Source organism: Eubalaena glacialis, chromosome 2 (assembly GCF_028564815.1).
Source record: "Eubalaena glacialis isolate mEubGla1 chromosome 2, mEubGla1.1.hap2.+ XY, whole genome shotgun sequence".
Classification (NCBI taxonomy): Eukaryota; Metazoa; Chordata; class Mammalia; order Artiodactyla; family Balaenidae; genus Eubalaena; species Eubalaena glacialis.
The window spans coordinates 180,042,271-180,067,085 of NC_083717.1; the positions used below are offsets into that span (position 1 = coordinate 180,042,271).

At 46.5% G+C, this 24,815-nt stretch overlaps 1 protein-coding gene across 1 annotated transcript; it reads right to left on the reverse strand.

The window, feature by feature from the left end:
• Positions 1-213: 213 nt before the first annotated feature.
• Positions 214-1,132, reverse strand: LOC133085638 (small ribosomal subunit protein uS5-like). Its single transcript, XM_061182785.1, has one exon. The coding sequence runs from the start codon at positions 1,126-1,128 to the stop codon at positions 247-249; it is 882 nt and encodes a 293-aa protein (XP_061038768.1). The 5' UTR covers positions 1,129-1,132; the 3' UTR covers positions 214-246.
• Positions 1,133-24,815: the final 23,683 nt, after the last annotated feature.

Sequence of the window (24,815 nt, forward strand, 5' to 3'; positions counted from 1 at the left end):
TCTGTCCCCTGAATATTGGACAGTCGGGCTGTCAATGGCTGCAGACTGGCTGATGTCAAGAGTCACCAATTCAAGGCAACTTTTATTACTTTTTAGCAGGAAGTATATACTACTTTTATTTCCAAAGTCTTGTTACATATTTTTTACCAGCCTACCACAGCTATGTCCGGAATTAGTTCCCTAAGGCTGTCATTTCTTTTTTTTTTTTTAAACTAGCTTCAATCACTTTATTTTTCTTATAGAAAACTATGTGGTGGCTACAGCTGGAGCCTGGGTCCTCTGCACGGAAACTCTGGTGTGGGTCTTCACAAGATGGTCAGTGAATTCCTGATATGGAGACTTGGTGAACACCGTCTCTTTCCAGAGATCAGGAGTGAGATAACTGTAGGTCTTGGAAATGGCATCAAAAGTGGCCTTGGCGAAGTTGCCCAGCGTTGCAGTGCAGCCCCTGGCAGAGGTGTAGCAGTCGTCAATTCCAGCCATCATCAGTAGCTTCTTGGGCACAGGGGCTGAGACGATGCCAGTGCCCCTGGGGGTAGGGATGAGGCGCACCAGCACAGAGCCACAGCAGCCAGTCACCTTGCAAGGGACGGTATGGGGCTTGCCAATCTTGTTCCCCCAGTAGCCTCGTCGCACAGGGACGATGGAGAGCTTGGCCAGAATGATGGCCCCATGGATGGCACTGGCTACCTCCTTAGAGCACTTCACACCCAAACCAACATGTCCGCTGTAATCCCCGATGGCGACAAACGCCTTGAACCTGGTCCGCTGGCCAGCACGGGTCTGCTTTTGCACAGGCATGATCTTCAAAACCTCGTCCTTGAGAGATGCCCCCAAGAAAAAGTCAATGATCTCAGATTCCTTGATGGGCAAAGAAAAGAGATAGATCTCCTCCAGGGACTTGATCTTCATGTCCTTGACCAAGCGGCCCAGCTTGGTGACGGGGAGCCACTCCTTGTCCTCGGCCTTGCCTCCGCGAGTTCCGCGGCCTCGGCCCCGGCCCCGACCGCGACCCCGGCCCCGGCCCCGTACGCCACTGCCGAAGCCTCCGCGGAAGCCACCACGGCCTCCCATGCCAGGGCCCCCGGGGCCTCCGGGCCCTCCCGCAGCACCGGCGTCATCCGCCATTTGGTGTTTTTAGGGAAAAAAAGAAGCAAGGCTGTCATTTCTAAATATTCTGATCCATCTAGGCAGGACAGACCCCACAGGAGTAGGGCAGAAAACATGATAACAAATGTCAGGAAAAACTGGAAAGCCCCATAAATCTCTACCTAAAATCTGATTCTGCAAAATGCCCTTTCGCTTCCCTCAGTCCCACAACCTGGCATGCTATTTTTACCTCCTAGTCAGGACACAGAAGCAACATAAGAGTATGCAAAACTACCCCTACTTTCTGGTTCCAGCTAGACTGGGACTCTGCCATTCACTAGCCGTGTTTACCTCAGGCAAGTCCATCTATTTTCTCTGAGGGTCAGTTTCTGCATCAGTAAAATGGAAATAGTTATTCTACCTGGCAAAGTTCTTAGAAGAATTACATTATATCATGTATGTCAAGTACCGAGCTGAGTGTCAAGCAAAGAGTGGATCCTTAGTGAAGGTGACTGTCCTTCCCTCCACCGCCCTCCCTCTTCTCAGCTGACCAGGCTGCACCCGCCCCTTTCTCCTTTGACATGAGGATCATTTCCTAATCTGGGGGAGACAGTGGTTGGGAATCAGCTTTGCCTTTTTCTCTTCATCTCCAAAATGTCACATTCAACTCCATCCTTGGATGCGAAGGTAAGGAGATGTCTTTAAACCTTCAAATGCCTGACAGTGGACAAATGAGCTTATCTTCAAATAAGATGGAAGCTTATCCTCTACTAGCAACACTTTCTGGAGTGCCTGGGTTTCCAATGAGCTTCTAATGTCATCAGAGCTCCTGGGCTTCAAGCCACCATGATGCTTTGTCTGTGTCAGCTGAGCTGGATCATTACCTCCTCCTGGAAGGAGACCAGGTTAACCAAAACAAGTCCTTTCTTTAATCATTTGACAGCAGACCTTCAGGTAGGCAGAGTACAACTACAAGTTTAGACCTCTGTGAAGCCCTTGAGAAGTCATTAAAATTGGGAGAGTGAAGTTGTTCATGGAATCAACCAATCACATAATGAGGAATCCTGGACTAGGTTTTTCTTAGGCAAACATGTCACAAGTTAACATCAACCCAGCTAAAAGGAAATGCTCCATGCAGGGAACTTATATGGGTCAATTCAAAAACTGTTTATTGAGCACCTCTTTTTCCTGGATCCTGGTGGGGAGAGGAGGGGCATAAACATGAATCAAACAAGATCCCTATCCTCATGGAGTTCCTAGGCTCTTCGGGGAAACAAACACATAAGCAAATAATGATAGCAACAGAACTGAATATATCAAGTAGCAGAAAACAAAGTTCAGAAAGTTTTCCCAGAAGAAGAAACGTTCACCCATAAAAAAGGAAAAGGAGTTTTCTAGTGGACAGAAACTTGGGCAGGTCATTTTAGGCAAAAGGAAAGCAAGTGCAAGTTCCCAGCAGGTGAAACAGCAGGACCCATTTGGAAAATGTAAGAACATTGGTAGAGCTGAAGCCCGGGAGCCAAGGGGAGCAGCGAGAGCACAGGAGTCTGGGGCCACCGGGCAGGAGCAGAGACTTGATCCCGTAGGTGATGGGAAACCAGAGAGGGAAGAAGGCGTTAGCACCACTGCTTACCGCTTTAGCAGCAGTGTGAGAAGTGAGCTGAGGGACAACTGAGTACCACTGTCCCATCTGTAAGGTTCACACTTCAGAAAAGGAAAGCTGGTGAACAAATAAATGCCCGGAGATTCTCTGCTCTGTGACACGGATACTGTGATCTTCAGAAAGCACGGGTGGGGGCGGGGGAGGAATCTATTTTGTTGACCATCCTTAACCTGGAAGAGTTGCTAGAGAGGATGGGAGGGTGGGTGTATGATATGCCCTCCATCTAAAGCTTCGACTGGAGAGTGTTCCAAATAATGTGGTGAAACTAACGTCTGAATAATTCAGGTGATGCCCATACTGTCAAGGTAACATGTTACCCATCTACCTGTACTTCGGTTGAGTGTGAGTCCAAAGAAATCCACTGAGAAGACTCTTGACTCAGTGTGTGCAGGCCGGGGGCAGAGAGGCCCGACCTGGCCTCTGGGGTGTGTGACTTCAAGGAGTCACTGAACATAGCTAAGGTCAGGAGAGTGGACCAGAGAAATAGGAAGCTCTCTTTTCTTTCCAAAGTTTATTATCTATCTGCCTTTGTGTGGGGAAAAGTGGAGCTAGAGAGTGATTTCAAATTCACGGAAATAGTTCTCATTGGAAAGTGCTTTCTGCTAAGAAATGGCGTTGCCGGGGGGATGCTGGAAAGAGAGAGAAACCCAAGTCTTCTGCTGGAGGGGCAGGCTGCCTGGGGGGCCTGGGTATAGGAGGTAGGGAGCATCCCAAATGCAGATGTCAATTTCTTTGCCCCCCGAGTTCACTTAAAAGTGGAATATTGATGCAGACAAGAGGCGGAGAATGTGAGGTTGTTAACACCTGGAAGAGAGGAAAGAATTTCTCTCTCTCTAAACCCAAAGGGTCCCTGGGTTTCTTGGATGGGCCTCTGGTTTCTCTCTTCCTCTACTATCTATAGTGAATTTTCTGTCCTTTCACCATTAATTCCTCCCCACCCCCTTTTCAGAATTAAGGAGGCCCTAGCAATCCATCCACATATGACTCATCCATCCATCTTGTCAGGGCTATTCCCCCACCCCACTACAGCCAGCATACCACAAGACTCAGCTCAGCAAGGTTGCCAAGGGGGCTTGGCCTATGTTCCTGCTGCTATAATGGAGCCTTTGCTGGCAAGGGTCTCCCACTGAGTTTCCCCTACGCCCACCTTCCCCAAAGAAGGCAGAAACTCCTTATGGAAATGTGTGATCTTATGTAATTTTGTGTCTGGCAGGACTTATAGGTATATCTATACCACTGGCAGCATACTGGAAACAGAGACCCTCATATCCTATTGTTCCAGATGCTTCAATCCATGGCATTGGGCAGCTTCTATGCATAAGGACTTAGCCCCAGGTGCTATCAGGGACAACAGGAAATAAACAACAGGGCCCTCTTTATTAGGGTCTCACAGTTTAGCTCTACAGATGTTCCCCAGGTTATGAGATACTCATGGGCAAATTTCCCCTTACACAAATGGTTCCTAAAGGCACTGGCTACCATTTAAGAGATGGTAAAATTGTGCCTTTCTCAAGTAGACACAAAGTAGTCTTGAGCACAGATGCAAACCAAGGAGCAAGAGGAAGGAGGGAGAGGTGGGAAAGGGGGGACTTTTGCTTTCAGCCCCATGTTTCTGAATCGTCTGGATTCTTCCTTCATCAGCTCACATTACTTCTAGATTTTGTGGATTATTCCCTCTCCATCAACCTAACGTGCATCCTGTTATTGCATTTTCATTGTTATTGGAGATTATAGTTCAGGGGAAGGTATAAGTCATTTTGAGGACATAGCAAAGAAAACACAGAGATCCTAATTCATTCTGTGGCCAGTCATGGCTGATTCAAAAGGTTTAAAACCTATTCCCATCTTGATGACGTCAAAGTGATTTGTGGGACATTGGGGTGGCTTCTATAAAATGAAGGCAAAAGAAATATATCTTCTTTGTCAACTGATGGGAAACGTGACTTGTACATGGAAAAGGGTTATTGCTTTAAGCAGGGATGTGTCCGTACACATTGGCATATAACCAAGTATGCGCACATAAACACATAATCAGGTGACTAAAGTATACGAGAAATACCAACTGAGAGACGCCCATCTGTGTCAGTAAGCGTCAGGAGCTAGGAAGTCTGGAGGACTGCAAGGCCGCATGGAGGAACTGAGTCTTGAGTGAGAGTGGGTGGGATTTACAAGGGGAGGAAAAAACCAGGAGGCCCTTATCGGAGGAGGAAGCCTGACTAGCATTTCTGCAGAGCCAGAGGAGCTAGTCTCTGGATGTGAATGGACCCATCTGCATGCAAGATTAATGTAGGCAAGCGCCATGAAATACGCACCATGAAATAAGAGTAGACAAGTAGGGTGGGGACACGACGTGCAGGGCCAAGGACTTTGAAGTTTCTCCAATGAGAAGCTAGCAGTCACTCATCGGGGGCAGATTCATGATAGCAACTGTGCTCCTGGAAGGTTCTCTGCCATATCCTGACATTCATACAGTCCCCAACTTTCAGCATCACCTATAGACCCTCTTCCAAACTGAATGCAGAGGGAGGGAGACGCAAGAGGGAAGAGATATGGGGTTATATGTATACGTATAGCTGATTCATTTTGTTATAAAGCAGAAACACTCCATTGTAAAGCAATTATACTCCAATAAAGATGTTAAAAAACCAAACAAACAAACAAAGTGAATGCAGACAACAAGAGAGGGCTGCTCCTTTTTACAAACTGAGAGAAGGAAGAACTAATTTTTTTTTCCTTGGCTAGTTTCTCTCGCTACTCCATAGTAACTTACATATGTAGGCTTTGTGTATGCATTCATCAGGTACTTCTCGGGGCAGATGGAGAGCCGGGGGTTGAGACATCTCAGAATCTTGGAACAAGAAAACCTCCGGAGCCTCAAATCATTTTCAGAAATGAGAGACTGAGTCACGTGTGTGCAGTCATAACAAGATACAAAAACAAGAAACCAAATTGCCGTTCAGTCATATAATTTCCCACTGGAAATGGAATTTATTTAGTGAACTTCAATGCTCCTGGAACTAAGAGGGTTTTTTGTTCTTGTTCCCTATTTAATTAGACCCATAACTCTAGTTATGCCCATTTCTTAGAGGAGCTTAACTACATAGGGCGCAGCCATTAAAAAAATCATATAGAAAAGAGTATTTATTAATGTGAGAAAATGTAATGCATTGCTAAATGCAAAAGGACAGTGTGGTAACACTTTTGTAAAAGCAATATAAATATTGTATGCATTTATATATATTTATATATAAATCTGAGAGGGAGAAAAACTAAACCAAAATATTAAGTTATGTTTCCATGGAGGTGACTTGCAGATGATTTTTATTGCTTTTCTTCCCTCTAGTATCACTCAAGTTTAATATTTCGTATGTATTTTTAAACTAGTAAGGAACTGCGTTATTTTCTTTAATTGCACAGGAATTTGGGATGAGATAAGACCCAAGGATTATAGTTTTGATTAGAGGAGATTCCTGAGTCCTTTGCCTTTCTCTTTCTAAGCAATTTGACGATAGCAAGGGTCAAAAGAAGTCCCTGGTTGATTTAAATCTGTTACCATTCCTCCACTGCTTGCCAATGCAGGCATTTTTTTAGGGTGTCTCTCTGAGAGAGAAAGAATCCAGGCATTTTCACAAGTGATTAAACTCATCTAGCTAGAGTGGGAGGGAGAATGACGGATACCCGTGTAAAAAGACAAATGATAAATAATTCAAAGCATTTAATCCAGAGTTTTTGTGTGTCCTCACAGGCCCCCAAACACTTAGTCTCCTACAAGGACTATCTAAGTTTATGGCTGCCAAAGTGATGTACATTTCATTTAGATGACGAATCACCTGTTTCCTCACCTTCCAAATCATAAACAGTTGCACTTAATGCATCTCACCACACTGCTATGCAATGCAGAAGAGAAGGGCTTCTTTGTGAAAGGCAGCTCTATTTCCATGCTGGACATCACTTACCCAGGCCCTCAGTAGGAGACCACAGACAGATAATGCCCTGCCTGCAGCCCAAATGCCACAAAACACACTAATATTATTTCTCTTAATGGTTTCCTTACACTACTGTCCAAAATGAATCTGCTAATATGTAACAGGACTTATCAAAACAGGTTTCTGCTTCTTCCTTAGTACTTATCCTGAAAACCTATTGGTAATTACCATTATTGGGCTTCATTTTGCCTCTGTAAGTCTTAGAACGGAAACTAGAGCTATCATACATGTTCTCTGTCTACAGTGTGGTTTTGTTTTCTTGGAATGCAGTGCCATCTAAGCTCACAAGAGATTGGCAGCAGCATGACAGACTGGGACACCAAACAGAGGGGACAAATTTCCATAATGGCAGGTACCTTCAGCATCCCAGACTCCTGATGGTCTCCATTTCTCTCCCTCTCTGAATTAAAAAAACAAAAACAAAAACAAAAACCAAGCAGCCTCTGAGATAGCCTAGCCCTCAATCAGATAAGGTGAAGGTTACAACAGTATTTGAGCCAATTGGCTTCTCTTAATATGCCATCTCAACCAGTGCTTTTCAAACTTTAATGTATGTCTGAAATCACCTGGAGATCTTGGTAAAATGCAGATCCTTAGGTCTGGGTTGGGGCCTAGGATCTGGGATTTCTAACAAGCTCTCAGATGATGCTCATGATATGACTGGTCCACAATCCATACTTTGGGCAGCAAGGACCTTGACCTTTCCAACCTTGGCACTTCTGGATCCCTTTGGTTGAGATAACTCATTAAAACCAACTTTGCGTGACAGTGACCCAATATAATCAAAATTTAATCTGGAGTAAAGGGCTCACCCCTGACCAGGGAGTATTATGAAGGAAGTCCAGTATCTTTGTGCCCTGAACATTTGGCAAAATGCGGGAGGAAAAGGGAGGACAGCATGAGAGAGACAGGAAGTGACATAGAGTGGAGGACATATCCATGGTGCCTCCAGAAGCTAAAAGCGTTTTTAAAAACCCTTAAAAAGGGTTTTTAAAGTACATTCTTTATTGGACCAAAAAAAAAGGGCACCAAACCAACTCCAGAAATAGAACCAGAACAAATCTGGTTCTGCTGATTTTCTTAACTACTTCCTCTTGGAATCCAAAATGGAAGGATTTTCAGGAAGAGAAGAAAAGGGGATCACACTGCCTGTGCCTCTGTAGGTGACTTATGCCTGCTGAAGGCATTAGGAAACCAATAATGAGGCTCTTTCTGCATTCAACACTAGAAATGCAACTGGACAACCAAATGAACTACAGGGCAGATTAACTGAATCGGTTATGGTAATGAGACTCCTTCATTCCTAATTTCCAATGTTTTGTGACTTATGGGATGTACATGAATTAAGTATGCCTGGGAAGGATACATTTACTTCCTTCCTAGTGAAGCATTTGCACCTGCTCTTTCTCTGAGTCTATCAAAGATGCCCATTCTGCAGTGATTTCCATTTACATAAAATGGATAAGAGTGTACAGGTGTGCTCAGATACCCCCATACCATAGTGCATCAAGGGTAGAAGGGATTGTATACCTGGACTCTCAGATTCACAGACAATTCTGAGGTCCACAGTGACTTGTCCAAGTCCAACTTCCAGTTGAAGGAATATTCTACCAGATCAGGAGAGGGGAGTCATTTATGGAAGAATCACAGAAGCTCCATGCAGTCTGGATGTATGGATTCCGCATGGCCCAAATTCAGAGCTCATATTCCTTTGCATTTCCAATTTGCAAGCTTTAAGGAAAGAGCAAAAGGCCAAAGAGGGAAATTTTCACAAAAATGTATACTGCCCCTGCTGTGACTGCTTATAGAAAATAGTAGATTCCTGAAAGAGGTGCAGAAGCTGAGAATCCAGCTCTGAATCACAGCCCTGGGGACCGGACGGGGGACCAAACCAAGGACCGAACAACAGGTCCCCATGGCAGGTAAGGGGTGGACCCCTGGCCCCTGCATGAAAGACTGTGCTTCCACTCGAAGGAAATTATTTTCATTGTCCCAGATTACCATCGCCAAAAACAAAAACTTGGACCTGACAAGCTGGGCAAGAAGCTAAGATGTAAGGTAGAGGGGTGTATTGTCAGATATGTAAGGTCTATAACTGCCTGTAATTGTCAGGGTAACCTTTTTAAAAAGCTACTCAATGTCATAAAAGGAAGAGAAGAAAGACAAAGGGGTTCATACTAGAATCCTTTAATGCTAGGAAAGAAAAAGTGTTTGAGATGCCCTGACCTCCACCATCAAAAGGTTTCTTGGGGAAGTGGCCTGATACCAGCTCTTCAGCCTCATTGATCCTGTGCTCCCCTCCTTCCCTCCCAGCCAATCCCCCCTTCATGGCTTCTCTTCCTGTTCTGGAAGAACTCACAGTAAGACTCATAGTGAATCCTTTCCCGACCCCTTCGGACATCCTCAATGTCCTAGCCCCTTCTCTTCCAGCCCCATCTGCCCTATTGCCAACCTTGGATCGGTCCAAACATTCTCCCCCGACTGTGCTTCTACCTCTGTGCTGCTGAGCACTGCTTGACAAAGTCACCTCACAGGGTCTGCAGCCTCTCCTGGGATCTCAGTGTCCCATAACAACCCTCTCCCATATCCCACCACAGCTATTCCAAAGCTTCACCACTCGTACCAAGTCCCCATTGCATCCCCAACTTCCTGCCCTCAGCAGATCGGCTTGCCTCCTACTTCCCAGAGGAAAATAAACCCTCAAAAGAGTCAGGCAAGCTCCTTTCTGCCTATGAATCTATCTAAATCTGCATCCATCCCTCCTCACTCCATCGTCTTCAGAGAACATTATCTATTCTTATGTCCAAGGCAGTCCCACCACCAATGCCCTGCATGCATTCCCTCTCTCCCCTCTTCCTGGCCCAAGACCCTCCCTGGTGCTTCCCCAAGCCCCCTTGTATTCTCAACCTCTGTCATCAGGTTCCTTTTGTACAGCTTTAAATGTGCCCCAGCGCATGCCATACTTGTGGAAGAAGCAAAGGTCTCCACTGATCTTCCCTCTTCTCTTGCAAGTGCTCTACATTCCTTGCCAAGCTCGTCAAATAAATCTGCTATGCTTGCTCCCTTCACTACCTCCTTTAGCTCACTGCAACCGCGTTTCCCACCGCTGCACCACTGAAAATGTTCTGGCAAAACTTGTAGGCACCTCCTAAATAACAAAACGAGGCTCAGCGGACTCCTTACAGACCTTATCATATGTGAACGCCCTGCTACTCCTTTCTCCCTTGCCCTGCCCTAGCCCAGGCTCTGGCTCCCTGTGATCCTCCTCTTCTGTTTCTCTCCCCCCACTCCTGCTTTACTAACTTCTGTTGGTTTCGTTTCTACCTTCGGCATGTGCCGAGATTCTAGGCTTTTCCCTCCATGTACTTAGTAGAGGGCTCTTCCCCACTCTCATGGCCTTATCTCCTGGATGGACGAGTGGACCCAGAATAACCAAGTCCTTTTCTAAGCATCTCCTGGTCCGAGTTTTCTAAAGAACCCACAGGTACCTCATTTCCTGACTGATTCTTCCTTTCCCACAATTTCCAAGTACAAAGAGAGACCCACTAAATCCGGGTGCCTTCATAGAGGAAAGGGTCTCACAAAGCGAGAAAGGTTGGAGATGCAAGAGAGAGGAGGAAGGTCTCCACAAAATCAGGAAAGAAGGGGATTATTGAGGGCACAAGTAGAGGGCTTAGCTTTGGAAATAACAGTTGTTCCTCTGAGGGAGAGAACTTAGTATTTATTGAGTGCCACCCGTAGGTGCCAACAAGGACTAAGCATTTGGCTCAGTTTTCTACTCATAATAATCTTATGAGATAGGGAATATCATTCCTGTTTTATAGAAGAGGAAATACATGCCAAACAAGGTTCATTAATTTGCCCAAGGTCACAGAGCTAGTTAAGTGCCCAAGTTAAGACTCAAACTGAAACCAGGTCTCTGCAAAGTCATCGTTCCTAAGGCATGAGAGAGATAAAACAAGGATCTGGGAGAGAAAGAAATATGAGAAGTCTGACAACCTTCTGAATATGAATAGAAATAGAAAGAAAAAAAGGATGTCACAAAATTTAATAAACTCAAAAGCCTGGGAGAATATTTCCCTATGTCTTCCCATTGCCCAAGCTCCTTTTCTCCAAAAAATCCAATAGTCATCAAGCTCAATAGTATTTCCCTTCCAACTGATGTTTTTTTTAATGTGTTAAATCTCATTTGTGGTCTTTTCTTCTTATACTGAATTTTGAGTGGAAAAGAGAGGGAATAGAGATGCTTTGTGCTTTCATCTGCTGACTTTTTTTTTTAATTTTATTATTATTGTTTTTTTAACATCTTTATTGGAGTATAATTGCTTTACAATGGTGTGTTAGTTTCTGCTTTATAACAAAGTGAATCAGTTATACATATACATATGTCCCCATATCTCTTCTCTCTTGCATCTCCCTCCCTGCCACCCTCCCTATCCCACTCCTCTAGGTGGTCACAAAGCACCAAGCTGATCTCCCTGTGCTATGTGGCTGCTTCCCACTAGCTATCTATTTTACATTTGGTAGTGTATATATGTCCATGCCACTCTCTCACTTTGTCCCCGCTTACCCTTCCCCCTCCCCGTATCCTCAAGTCCATTCTCTAGTAGGTCTGCATCTTTATTCCCGTCTTGCCACTAGGTTCTTCTGACCATTTTTTTTCTTTTTTTTTTTAGATTCCATATATATGTGTTAGCATACGGTATTTGTTTTTCTCTTTCTGACTTACTTCACTCTGTATGACAATCTCTAGGTCCATCCACCTCACTACAAATAACTCGTTTCATTCCTTTTTATGGCTAAGTAATATTCCATTGTATATATGTGCCACATCTTCTTTATCCATTCATCTGTTGATGGACACTTAGGTTGCTTCCATGTCCTGGCTATTGTAAATAGAGCTGCAATGAACATTTTGGTACATGACTCTTTTTGAATTATGGTTTTCTCAGGGTATATGCCCGGTAGTGGGATTGCTGGGTCGTATGGTAGTTCCATTTTTAGTTTTTTAAGGAACCTCCATACTGTTCTCCATAGTGGCTGTATCAATTTACATTCCCACCAACAGTGCAAGAGGGTTCCCTTTTCTCCACACCCTCTCCTGCATTTATTGTTTGTGGATTTTTTGATGAAGGCCATTCTGACCAGTGTGAGATGATATCTCATTGTAGTTTTGATTTGCATTTCTCTAATGATTAATGATGTTGAGCATTCTTTCATGTGTTTGTTGGCAATCTGTATATGTTCTTTGGAGAAATGTCTATTTAGGTCTTCTGCCCATTTTTGGATTGGGTTGTTTGTATTTTTGATATTGAGCTGCATGAGTTTATCTGCTGACTTTTGTCTTTCCTCCTCCAATCTCATCTTTCCTCCTCCATCACCTATGGGGATGAAGAAATTTTGTACACTCCAATTTGCTTTAGGTCATGGCACCCTGGGCATTCAACACTCACAATAGATACTCTCTGGGAGTCTGGATATATTTTCCTGAGGCTTAATCTTGGTCACTGCCTTTCACCCTCATCACTGACTTTTTTAAAATAAAAAAAATTTAACCATTTGTATAATTTGATTGGGCTCTTGTGGGAGGGTGGAGGGGGAAGATGGAGTAAGAAATCTGTATTATTTCCTTGGCTTTTTCTCTAAACTTACTATGATTTCCTGTCAGCCAAGAGAGTGATCCCTCCCTCTTTTGCTTAGCTTTGGAAATATTGTGAAGATCAGCAAGAACTACATTGGATGGTTGGTGGGTGTATGTGATGTGCATGTGTGCACATTTATGTATTGAGGGTGGGCTGAGGGCATTGCCTCTGAGGGCATGACCATTGAAAACCACTTCTCTTGCAAGGTTACTTACCCGCCCCCCCACCCTGGGGAATTAAAAACTAAGAAGTCAGGCACTCCCTCTAAATATTATAGTGAGAAAGGGAAAATGATCTTAACCGATGGTATCAAAATCCCAACATTAGTCCAACTATTTAAGTTTGACTTCTAAATTTAGCTTCAGCTAGGTGTTCAATAAACACCTTTGCAGTGCAAGAGTCATTCAAAAATTATTTAATGAAAGGACACTATGTTGATGTCCTAATGTTTTTCTCTTTGTCTAATGAACGCATCCAATTAGACTCAAAATTTTGGTGATATACAGTGCAAGAACAATGGTCCTTGTACCCCTCCAGGCTTTGTTCAGCCACAAGTTGCCTAGAAAAATCCAACCACATTTGTGCCAACTCCTCAGAGGAGCTTTCCCCTTGAGCTTGTATTAGAGAACAGGCTACCTGTTCCCCTGGAAAATCTTTGGTCCCAAGTCATCATGAAAATCATACTGAAGAATGGACCAAACCCCATAAAAACCACAGGTAGAAGGAGAAAAAATGATGAGAGTTGAATAAATTGGATCTTAACCTTGAGATTCAAGGTGTCGTCAGACACACACAGAGAGAAGACTGTGCTGTGTCTCTGAAGGGCTGCAAGTGTGGAGAGGAGCAGACCACAGGACAGTTTAACTGAATGGAACCTTGGCGAAGGCAAGATGCCACAGCAACCCTCCAGTATCGGGGCGGGGGGGGGGGCCTTTGGTGGGATGGGGGTGTGGGGAGGTGGGAGGAGCTTCAGACTTTGACTGCTCTCATATTCCAAGTGAACATGTGACTCTTCTTCCATAGTCACTATTCATTTTCTTGTTCCTCTCCCACTTGATTATAAGCCACTTAACTTATCTCAGAGCCCCAGCCCAAGCCTGGCACATAGTAGGAAGCCAATGAATATGGAAGAATGGAAGGAAGGGAGGAAGGCGGGAGGAAGGAGAGAAGGTAAGACAACTGGAAAGCCTACATACAGACACAAGTGAAACAAGAACTTAAAATGAGCAGCAGGGCCAGTCTCAAGTAGACAGCTGAAAGACCCAGAAAGTCTGTTGGAATTTCTGAAAACTTCAGTGGGCTCAGCTCAATGGAGAAGAGGTCCAAATTTTCTCTAGTGGCCAAGACAAGAAAGCCTGAGGATGGGGACAGAGACAGTGTCCCCTATTCTTTGTTCCCCTGAGGGCCAGGGCCAGAAGTGACCACAGAGCCTGGCAAACAGGCAGACAGGTGTTCCTAAAAACCATGTTGAATGAACGTGAAGCTCATTTCTAAAGCCCTTTCCAGCTCTGACGTTATGGGACTCTGCCTTTCAGGATCTCTTATTTCAGGCAAATCCCTCTGACACGCCTGGCAAAACAGAGAAGGATGAAACTGCATTTTGAAGGATAGAAAGTGGTAGAAGCAAAAGCTTGACCTTGGGAAGTAATCTCCCTGTTCCAGCCTGGGGGACTCCCTGGATTGCTGACCAAACTAATGTTTTCTCCAAGAAAGACCATTCTGCCCATTGATGGCAGCAGATACTGTGTTGGGAGAAGAGCCACAGTACAGAAACCATGGTCCTGATGACCCATTTGATTGATGGGTACACTGCAGAACTCCGTTCCACATTTTCCCCACACTGGAGCCCTCCATATCCTAAGAGGAGGGGTAGCTCCTGACTTCAGGCATATTCCCACTCTTCATTCCATTCCCTTCTGTTCTTACTAATGAAGGAGCTTAGCCTGGTTGCCCTTTCCTAAGGATGAATGATTTAGGCAAACTGCTCTGAGCCTTAACACACAGGCCATGGTGGGAAGAATTACTAATGTGAGTTTTGGCCTGCATTTATGAATGGCAGTCAATCAGTATAGAAGGAAAGAAGGAAGGAGGGGTTGGAGAGAGAGAGCAAGGGAGAAAGGAGGGAGGAAAGATGGGAAGAATGAAGGGAGGGAGGGATGGAGGAAGGGAGGAAGGGAGGAAGGAAGGAAGGAGGGAAGGAAGGAAGGGCAAAATACAGATGCAGATGAAACAAAAACTGAAATTTAGAGCAGCCCCTGTCTCAAGTCCAGAGCTAAAAAACCGAGAACTTTTTGTTGAATTCGTTTCTGAGAATGAAGACACTGAATCAAATTTCTAAATAACTAGTTTCAGGTCTCAGTGCTGCCACTTTCTAGCTGGGTGAAGAAGTCCCTTTAACCAGATTGTCTGATGTGTGAACTCTTGCTTTTCCTAACCTCCCAGGACCGGAAGTCCTTTATAAATCCGCAGTACCTTTCGCTCATGTGGTTCTGGGTTTGTGTTCCTAGACAACATTTTAACTGGACCCTTTTCTTAGGCTGGGCTCTTCCTCACAAACCTTCAATGCTGCCCCCACACCCCCATGTGGTCCTTCCATTCTAACAGCACTCATCCATCCTTGAACCCACCCTGACCTGCCCGTCTCTGTGCTTTTGTTCATGGTTCTGCTCCACCCGGAACACTCACCTACCCCCACCCCCAGGCCAACCACCACTCACTCAGGCCTCTTCCTGGAACCTGCCACGACCCCGCTGCCAGGTGGCAGGTGGGACCCCTTCTTCTGGGCGTGACTCTTTCATTGCAGTGGCCACATTCTGTGACATTTATCGGCTTTGAGGGTTTCACCCACACCAGACGGTGAGGTCCTTTGGGCAGAAACACTATCTCACCTCTATCACTGGATCTCCGCCTTAGAGCCCCAGGCCCGGCACACAGTAGGCATTCGATCAATGTTTGTTGGGTGAAGGGATGAATGAACGATCATCTTCTCCCTGCGCTTGAAACCCAGGTGTCCTTGAGAAGACTGAAAACTAAGTTTGAAACCACTCTATTTGTCACTCCCTCCCTCCGTCTTCTCAGTAGGTGCATATCTTGTGCCTTTTTCTCCTCACACCCTCTCTCATTTCTCCCTTATTCCCCTTTGTCACTTTAATGGCATGCCAGCTCCCAGATGCCAAGCAGTTTACAAGGCTGGAAGTCTGGCAGTAGTGACACAAGCAGAAAGCATCAACTCCCAGCGATGGCCTGGGTCAGCTGGGAGCATCAGGAGACAGAGACCTTCCTGAAATCTATTCCTAGGGACTCAAAGTGTGTGCTGGAAGACAGTGTTTTCTATTTTGAGTGAACCAAGGAAAGCCTTGGCATGTAAGTATGGGCGCCCCATCAGGAATGTTGTATTCCGGTCTGGACCCCTCCCCACTCATGCTGGAAGTGGGCAAATAGCAGCTGGAGGGCCCTCCGTCAGGATTACTACAGAGGGGACACGGGCTCTGCAGGACAGTTGTAATACGTGAAGTCAACATTCCCTGTATTGGCAGGTCTCAATCTCTGAGGGCAGTTTGGGGAGACTGCAGTGCGTTTTTGACTGGGGCTGTGATTCTGACCTCCTGTCCCATCCCCCTTCCCCTTCCTACCCAGGGAGGGAGACTGCAGGGTGGGGAGGGGAGGGCTCCTTGGCCTGGCCCCGTCGGAGGGAAGGCGGGGTCTTCTCCTCCCCAGGGTTCTTTCAAGGTCCAGCCTATGAAAAGGAAAGTGAATATTAGGGTTACAGAGAAAGGCAGTTACCAGAACGCCACAGTACCTTCTCCCTGCTTACTCGGGACGGTGCTGGCAGCAACAGGCTCGATGGCGACAACAGCGACGCTTTCGGCGCCTTTGGCACAAGTGCCCCGGGGCCTTCACGTGATGTACGATGTTAAGCGCCAGCCCCAGGACCTTCTGGCGTCTTCCACGGCTTACCTGCCAGTTTGAATATTGGCACAAGCCCAGATCCCTCGGCCGAAGAGGAAAAGGATGAGTACTGCGTGAGAGAGTCACTCTCAGGGACTCTGGGGACGATTTAAGAGACACTTGAGGGGCTGGCGCCCCACAGGGCAGCTGTGGGGGGAAGGGACGGGGTCCGAGGAATGCTGCCGTGGGGCTGTTCCCGCTATTCTAGCTCCCAGCGAAATGGGTGGTTTCCCAGAGTTTCGTTGCATTCGGAACCACTGGACTGAGATGACTCCTGAGGGCAAGTTTGGGAGTAAAGAGAAATGATGACTCCGACTCCAGACCCAGGAAGGCACCCTGGATGGTGGCGTGGAGCAGAAACCTGCCCGGGGGACCCGGAGAGTGGAGAGGAACCTGCTGCCTGACAGCAGTGAAGGGAGAGAGGACGACCACGGGGGCAAGAGAAGGCAAAACCGCCTTTTCTCGTAATTATCCGGTGACCGGCAGGGAAGCTTTTGCTGGCCCACGTGGGCCCAGAATACGGCGCTTCTGAGTACTTTGCCAGGCCTGGGGGTCCCAGGGGGTGGGAGGCAGGCTGTGTGCAAGCTAGGGTAATGGGATGCAATGCCGCTGCGTGTTACAGCCCTGCTGGAGCCGCATCCCACATGGCGCCCATTTCTGCACTAGCGCCACCACCCACCTTCCCAGACTCACCCCGCTCATGGGACGGACCTTTTCATAAAAAACAAAACAAAACTGGAACCGTCCACAGAGCAGAGACTGAACTCCAAAGCACGCAAACACGATTAATACCCCCAGCTACCTAACCTTCCCCACACCAGCTTTCCTGGCCTCCTCCGAAGGCCGAAGGGAAGAGGGCTTTTCCAACGTGAAATGATCTCTAAATGCCAAGAGGTATTTTTGAATAGGATCATCTAGGACTTGAAATCCGAATCCAGAGGAAACAGAGGAAGTGGATAGATAGATAAAACAGTATCGACCACAGCCAAACCCTCCCACACTGCAAGAGGAACTTCTTGCTGAAGTTAGCCAGCCGGCAGGAGACTAATCACACAGTGCCAGCAGAATACCCAAGGAAGGGGAACCAGGCACGAGGGGGCAGGGGAGGGGCAGCTGCTCACTTGCATGTTCTCTCTCGAGAGCCAATCGTCCAGCATGGGAGGTCAGTTGTGGCCTTTGGGTGATGTCCCAAATGTCCCTGTGATGATTTACCCACCAGATGGAACTGCGCTCAGCGGCTCTGCGCTCAGCGGCTTCTGAAAGGATGAAACAAGAGACGGAGACAGAAAAAGAGGAAGGAGAAGACACTACCTGGTCTCTTCCATTCTGTACTTGTACCTCTGCTGGATGGCCCAACACGTTTTCTGACAAGTAGGGAATTTTCTGACTTTCCCTGGTGGCGTCACAGCCAGCCCCCGACTTGAGCTCTCACTCTTCTCCCTCCCCAGAGACGGAGGGGGCCGGAAGGGGCGGGGAGGGCACTTTCGTGTATCACTCTTGGAGCCTTACTAATTCAGTGCTTTAGCTGAAACACAGGGAAATGGGGAGGGGGGGGTCTGAGGGGGAGGTCTCAACGGCAGATGGCGCCCCTGTGATTTGCTGCTCATCTTCCAGCCCAGGGGGAGGACTGGTCCCCTAACTCCCAGGGGTTGGTAGCCTCACCTTAGGAAACTCATCCAAGTGACCGTGGGAAGAGGTGAGGTGCCTTTGATGACAAAGAGGTGGCATCTCCAGGGGGCGGTTGCCTCTACTAGGGTGTGGCTTTCAAGTTTGGATTAGAAGCTTCCCTGCAGGGAGGAGCCAAGGAGAAAGTGGGATCTGGAGCTACGCACATCTTGATTTTACATCCCTGGCCTGTCACCCACCAGTGTGGCTGTGACATTGGGCAAGTCCCCCCGCCGCGGCAAACAGGAGCTACGTTTCTGTTATTATAGACAAGGGAGACTGTCAAGCTTGAACTTCTCGAAGGGCCTGACAAGCCAGCAACTATTGAAAGGCTCTTCAGTTTCTCTTAGAGCTAAAACATAAATAAAAAGGAAAAGAGAAGTTGAAAAGGGGAAACATACTCCAGAAGAAAAAGACTCGCCAAGACCCAAACACTGGGTTGGATATTTTTTCCACCGGATCAGTTCTATTCTGGATACAGTAGCCCTGGGGTATTCTAACCCAGAAAATTCTAATCTCTAGATTTTTTTTTTTTCTTTTAATCTTTTGTAAGAGGCCACCTCGTGCTTTGTTCTAATCGCCTTTGGGACATCTTCTGGGTCTCTTGTCAGAAACGGCCCGGAAGCCTGGGCTTCAAGACACAGAAATGGGGAAGATCCCCATGGCCACAAGCACAGAAGACGGCTTTCATTTAATGCGGACTCACGTTGTTCACTTCCCTGCTCCGTATGTCTGCGAGTTCTCTACGCTAAACCAGCCCACAGGGAGATAACAGGGCACAAGACCTGCTTAGTAAAGTCCCCTGATGCTTCCATACGTGCGTTTACCTATACTGTAACCATCAACAAAATCATTTGCCTCCCTTCAACAGGTGGAGCTGTTTGTGCAAAGGCACAAACCCGGACACACTGCTTGGCCTTGGTGTACAAGTCAGTGCCGAAAGACCCTTGAGGACTCATGCTGGCCTGAGATGGAGCCGAGCATTCTCGGCGTCTGGCCTCCAATCTCCAAAGATCCCCTGGTCGCAGTCGAGTGCACTTGGCACATGTTTTCAGACATGGGTGGCTGAGTTGTTCTGTCTTGAGCACACGGTTGAGGGCCCTCGGAGCCACCGGTCCCATGAAACCTCTTCCCCTGTCCCGGAGCACAGCACAGGGGCAGGTGTGGAAATCCTGGGAGAAAACCATCTCCCAGCACCCGGCCCTCCACCCACTCCATCTGAAAGGGCCCTCCCTTGCCCCTTCAGCTCGGTACCCTTTGGGTCCTTTTTATGGCCTCGGGCCACCTCTTCTTCCTCTAGACCTTTTCTGAGATCATTTTTCCAAAACGTCTCACCGGCTCAGTGTCTGGCCCCCCTCCAGCCTGAGGCCACCTTTAGATCCTCGACCTGTCTCTGTGCCTCAGGCAGGGGGGGGAACCCCTCTCCCCCAGGAAGGTCGGTTCTCCCCCCTCACCCTGTACCTAGACACCCTGGAATGTCGTCCTTTGTCCCACCCCGTGCAGAGCCCACACCCCCACTGGGAAGCAGAGCCCTGGTCCCACAGCCCAGGTACACTTTGCAAGCAGCCCCCTCCAGGTCTTGCCACTCTCCTTTTTCCTTTTTTCACTCTTGTCTCCCCAGGCCGCAGGAGTGTTTTTTCTGGAATGAAAAAAAAAATTTTGTCTCTTTGCTTCTGGGAGACATTTTTGCCTGGATCTCCATACCTTTTCCTCTTTACCAGTTTTCATTATTCTGTTGGTTATCCCCTAAGGATTCAGACTTTTGAGAAATTAAAAAAGGCAGGGAAATGCTAGGCTCTTTCTGCTTTCCATCCAGTCACATCCTTCTCTTGCTTGAATTGGGGCAGGGGGTGGCGTACGCAGAGGGCAGACTGAAGAAAGGAAAGAGGAAAATTTAAGGAGAGAGAAAAATGTTTATACTGCAGAATAATCATCCAGCCTCATTCATAACCTGCAGTCAACTTTGGGGGATAAAGTTCTTCCCTCTAGGAGCTCCTTAAAGGCCTGGGAAGAAGAGGGGGAGAGGGGAGGGGGAGGTGGGGAAGGTCCCACTCCTCCCCTCGACACACACACGTGCCTCTTTTCTGGAATAAGTCCTCCCTCAAGTTAGCTGGAAATTGGTCCTGGGTCCCAGATCCCACCATGCTGAGCTGGTAAAGAGAGACAGCCCAGGGGCGGATATAGAATATGCTGGGTGGGTGGGTAGAATACGTGCACCTGAGTATGTCTGGAGTTCAGTTCTGTGACCTGGTTTGGCCATAGGGTTGTCTGGATCCCTCTCTCCCCACATGGGACCCCCAATTCTGTCCCCGTCGGCCCTCCTTTTTCCCTGAGGGGGGAGACAAACTCTGCTCAGCACCACCCTCCCACCCACCAAGGCCGGAAGGGGATAGAAAGCAGGAGCTCAGCCGAGGGTGTTCTTCGCCTCTAGTTAGAGGAAACCACCTTCCCCATCCTATTCTCAAAAAAGGGATTATCCAGTCTGAGGCACTGCCCAGATACAAAGTGTTTCTAGCATCGGAATCTTCCACAACTCTTCTGTTCCTGCCGTAGGAACGAGATGATACAGGTTCAAAACAAGAAGATTCATTTAGGACAGGAAAAAAAGGTTTAGGTGTGCAAGAAATAGTGAAGCCCTTTATTTTCTGTAAATCATTATCATTTCAATTTCAAGATCCATCCTACCAGGAATATAGGAAATTTCTACTTGGGTTGATGGTTTGGGCTGGGATCCTGGGACCCTGCACCTGCCCAGAGCGCCCCCCGGCCCTTCCCGCAGGGCTGCCCCGGGGCTCCTCTACTGAAGCCCATCGTGCCATGTCCCATGCCCTCTGTGTGGGACCCCAGACTTCTCTCTGCTCTGTCTCCAACGTAAGGAAATGTCTTCTGACGTGGGGAAGCCTCTTTCCTAGCCCTGCACTCGGAGTCACTGTGCTTCCTGTTAAATGAAATCCTCCTGTGTGCCCGGCTTTTGAAACAAAGAAGCAAGGAATCCTGTTGCCATTGTATTCCTCCCTTGAGGAAATGAAGCCAGAACCTGGGAGCTGCTTGATGTGAGACAAGAGGGAGGGGGAAACACGGGGAGGAGAGAGAGAAGCTGCTACTGTGTCTTCCTCAGTCACACTTGCTTCCAGAAGGAGTTACAATTCCTGTTGTGATCAGTGAAGGGTAGAGCTTATCTTCTGTTCATCTTTTAAGTTTGGTTTAGAGCTTGTGATTTATTTCAGAAAATGTCTTACAGCAAAGTAATCCCAAGTGAAGATTCATTTGTGATATCCTCAGGACAAACGGATCAATCTCAAATATTATTATGCAGAATTCTGATTAGGAGCCATTCACGTTCCCCCGTTCCCTAACCAGTTGTACTATGTATGCCTTCTTTAAGATGCCACCTCTTACAGGAAGCCTGCTTTGACTGTCACGGTGCATACCAATCCTCACGCTCTCTGAATTCCTAGCACTTTTGTGATAATTCCTTGTATTTTTGAACAGAATCACATACAGTCGTATTACGGTTCTTCCTCCAACCAGATTGCAGGATTTTACCGCTCCAGTGCACATTGCACAGCACTACCTAACTACAACATGAGATCCTTGAGGGCAGGGATGCCCTGTCACTCTCCCAGGCCCTCACACAAAGTGGGGCTCCATAAGTATTTGTTAAATGAATGGATGAATGGATGGATGGATTGGACGGATTGGACGGATGGATGGATTGTACAGTCTTAACCAATTACCATCACCATTAGCTATTTCTTCTTTTTTTTCCCCTCTCAGCAATAATTCAGTGGAGAAATTGTTTCAAATTCACATTCACTCATGGAAAGAAAGGAATGTCCCATTACTTTTCTTCTTTCTATGGAATCAGTCAACTACAGAATGGTGTTTAAGGCACAGATTACTGTTCTACATAAAATGTTGAAACTTAGAGCCATAGATTATGCTAGCATTATGTGTATTTCTATTTCATACATTTGCAACTTATGCTGTTGATTCCAGAATGTTGGAGTTCTCCAAGGTTCTCCATTTCAAAACAAATTTCTGTCTTACTGAGGCCTTGCACTTGTTCTTTGCCTCAGGTGTCTGTAAATGATTCAATTTTGAGTCATTCATATAGGCAGTTTGTAGATAACAGATACTGGAAAACATTTTAAAGTTATCATATTCCAAGTGAGGAAAAAAATCTGTATTTATCCTGAATGATTCCAAGTGATGAATCCTTAAATGTCCTTTAAAATTCATTTACTAAACATTAACTCTTTCAAATGGGTTATGCGAGACATTTCAAAAAAAATTTTTTTAGCTTTAGATTCTTGTAATGTATTTTTAAATTTATTTCCTAGAACAAGTCATATATAAAGGCAATACATAAAGGCAAATGAGTGTTGGCTTGTGTGCCAGCTCAAATTCACACAGCCACGTATGCACTGGCATTTTAAGACTGAATAGTTTTGTGTTCCGGGTGTGTGTGCACCACTCTTGTTCCTGCGGTTGATGTAAATTCACAGAAGTGACGAGGCAAAAGTTGCCATTGGGGGGTCAGTATTCTGTCTCTAGACGTCTTCCCAGATACTTTCCATTTACCTGGACTGCTACCCTCTGCCCTGGGCTCCCCTCACACACTGCATCCTTCCAACCTCCCCTCCAGCTCACCCCAGATTTGGGCTCCCCTCCTCTGCTCCTAGTCTCCTCAGAGGCCCTTACACAACACCATGGTTTTGGACTTGCTGTTTATCCAACAAATATCTTTTGATCTCCTACCGCGTTCCTGGCACTATGACGGGCCCATGAAAACAAAGAGGGAAAGAGGTCTCCCTCTAGGGGCTCTCGATGTGGGGAAGATAGACAATGACACAAATGGGGTGACGGTTGATACCAGGGGATCACTGGAAGGCCATGTAGTCCAGTCCTGGAGGCGCAAGGAGTTTTCCAGAAAACTGATCCCCACAGCACAGTGGCCAAGAAATAGAGCAACCATGAGACCTCTCTGGGATTCTCAGGGCTAACTGGAGAGGAATTTGAGGGGCTGGAGCCCCACCGGGCAGCAGGCCAGGGCCAGAGGAATACTGTTTTATGGCTGTTGCTGTGATCTATTCCTATGAGGCCAAGCAGAAAGCCCTTTCCAATAAAAATATCATATCTAGGTACTTTGGGGTTCTCTAAGAAATGCAAGTCCATTTACTATCATTTTGGAAAATTCTTAATCTTCAACAAAGGGATCTAGTTATCCTGTCCCTGTTCTCAGAGTAACTAATGTTACTCAATTCTAAATGCTGTACCCTCATGAGACAGTGTGGGTGAATGATGCCTTAGTATTATTCTGAAAATAGTTCTGGCCTCACGGATACCATGAGAGAATCTCAGGGATGTAAGAAGGTCACTGGACAATACTTTGAGAACTGCTAACCTTGAGTACGGTCTTAAAATGGATTCTGAGAATGCACGTGGATTAATAGGGAAGGTATTCTACAATTGACGAAAATATCTGCCTTGGGCATAGGTGTAAGGAGTGGTGGCACATTTGTCATATATTTGACATCCCCACAAAACATAATTTCATATTTCCTAAGGTCATAGACATTCAAACTGTATCTCTAGTAATAAGATTGGTTTTAAAATAAATATTCCATCATCTGTACATCTATATGAGAGCTATCCATCAAAGTAGTCAACTTTAGAGTCTAGTTATTTTAATATCACTGTGATTAAAATTTTGGAGTTCTTTGTAAACCCCAAATACAAATCAAATTCATTACTTTGTAGGCAAACTTGATTTTGACCAAGATGATACTCAAGAATTGGATAAATCACTTATTCCACCAGTCTTGGCTCCAAATGACTTCCAATTCACGAAAAAATTAAATCTGCCTTGAAGGATGCAAATGTGCTATCATGAAGGGTACTAAAATTATTCCACCAATAATTCGAGTGTCTATATTGTATCAGGTAGTGCTCAGTGCTGGGAATGAACATGAGAGGCTGAGTTCCTGCCCTGAGGAGCTTATCATCTGCATCAGACAGACAAGGAAACCAGCTGTTAAATCCAGTATAGCAGATGCTCGAGTTGAGGGGAGCCCACTGTGCTGAAGGCAGCTAACTCACTCTGAGGGGAAGGGGACGAGTGAGGGAAGATTCCCCACAGGTACCTCTTCAGCTCAGTACTGAAAGACTTGAAGGAGTCAGGTGGTGGTGGGACGGGGAAGGTGGCACATAAATGAGGAGGACTTTCAAAAGGGACAGCACGTGCGAAGACCTGGCAACAGAAGAAGAAAGCATGGACCATTGGGGAGCTTGCAAGTAATCCAAAATTGTGGTGGGAGAGACTGGTGTGCGAAGAGGCAGAAATACACGCGGGGCCTGGGATAGACCAGAGCTTTGGGGTTTTATCCTGAGGGCCAAGGAGATCCACAGACCAATTTGTATTTTGGAAAGATCATTTTGAATTCCTACTACGCACCATGCACCATGCCCCAGGCCCATGAAAATGAAGCCCATGAAAACAATAAAAATATGAAACGGATCCGTCCCTGCCCACCCATGACCAGTTGTCGCATTGGGTTAGCCTGGGCGCAGTTCTTGGCTTTGGCTACTGTGGCAGCCACTTGGCTTTGCTTAGTCCTGCAGCTGGGAACTCACCTTTGACCTCATGGCACGCCTCTCTCACAAACAGGATGGGAGAGACATTGCAGACAAGTCAGAAAGAGCCACATCACCTTTACTGGAAAATTGCTCAAAGCACATGTCCCTCGCAGCTGCGTGATCTGGTGAAAGAAACTCAGGTTTGGAGCTGACTCACTTGGGTTCGAAGTGTCTTATTCTCTC

What these genes read in the sequence shown, in the direction of transcription:
- LOC133085638 (XM_061182785.1), bottom strand. Translation starts at nt 1,128, where the DNA reads ATGGCGGATGACGCCGGTGCTGCGGGAGGGCCCGGAGGCCCCGGGGGC.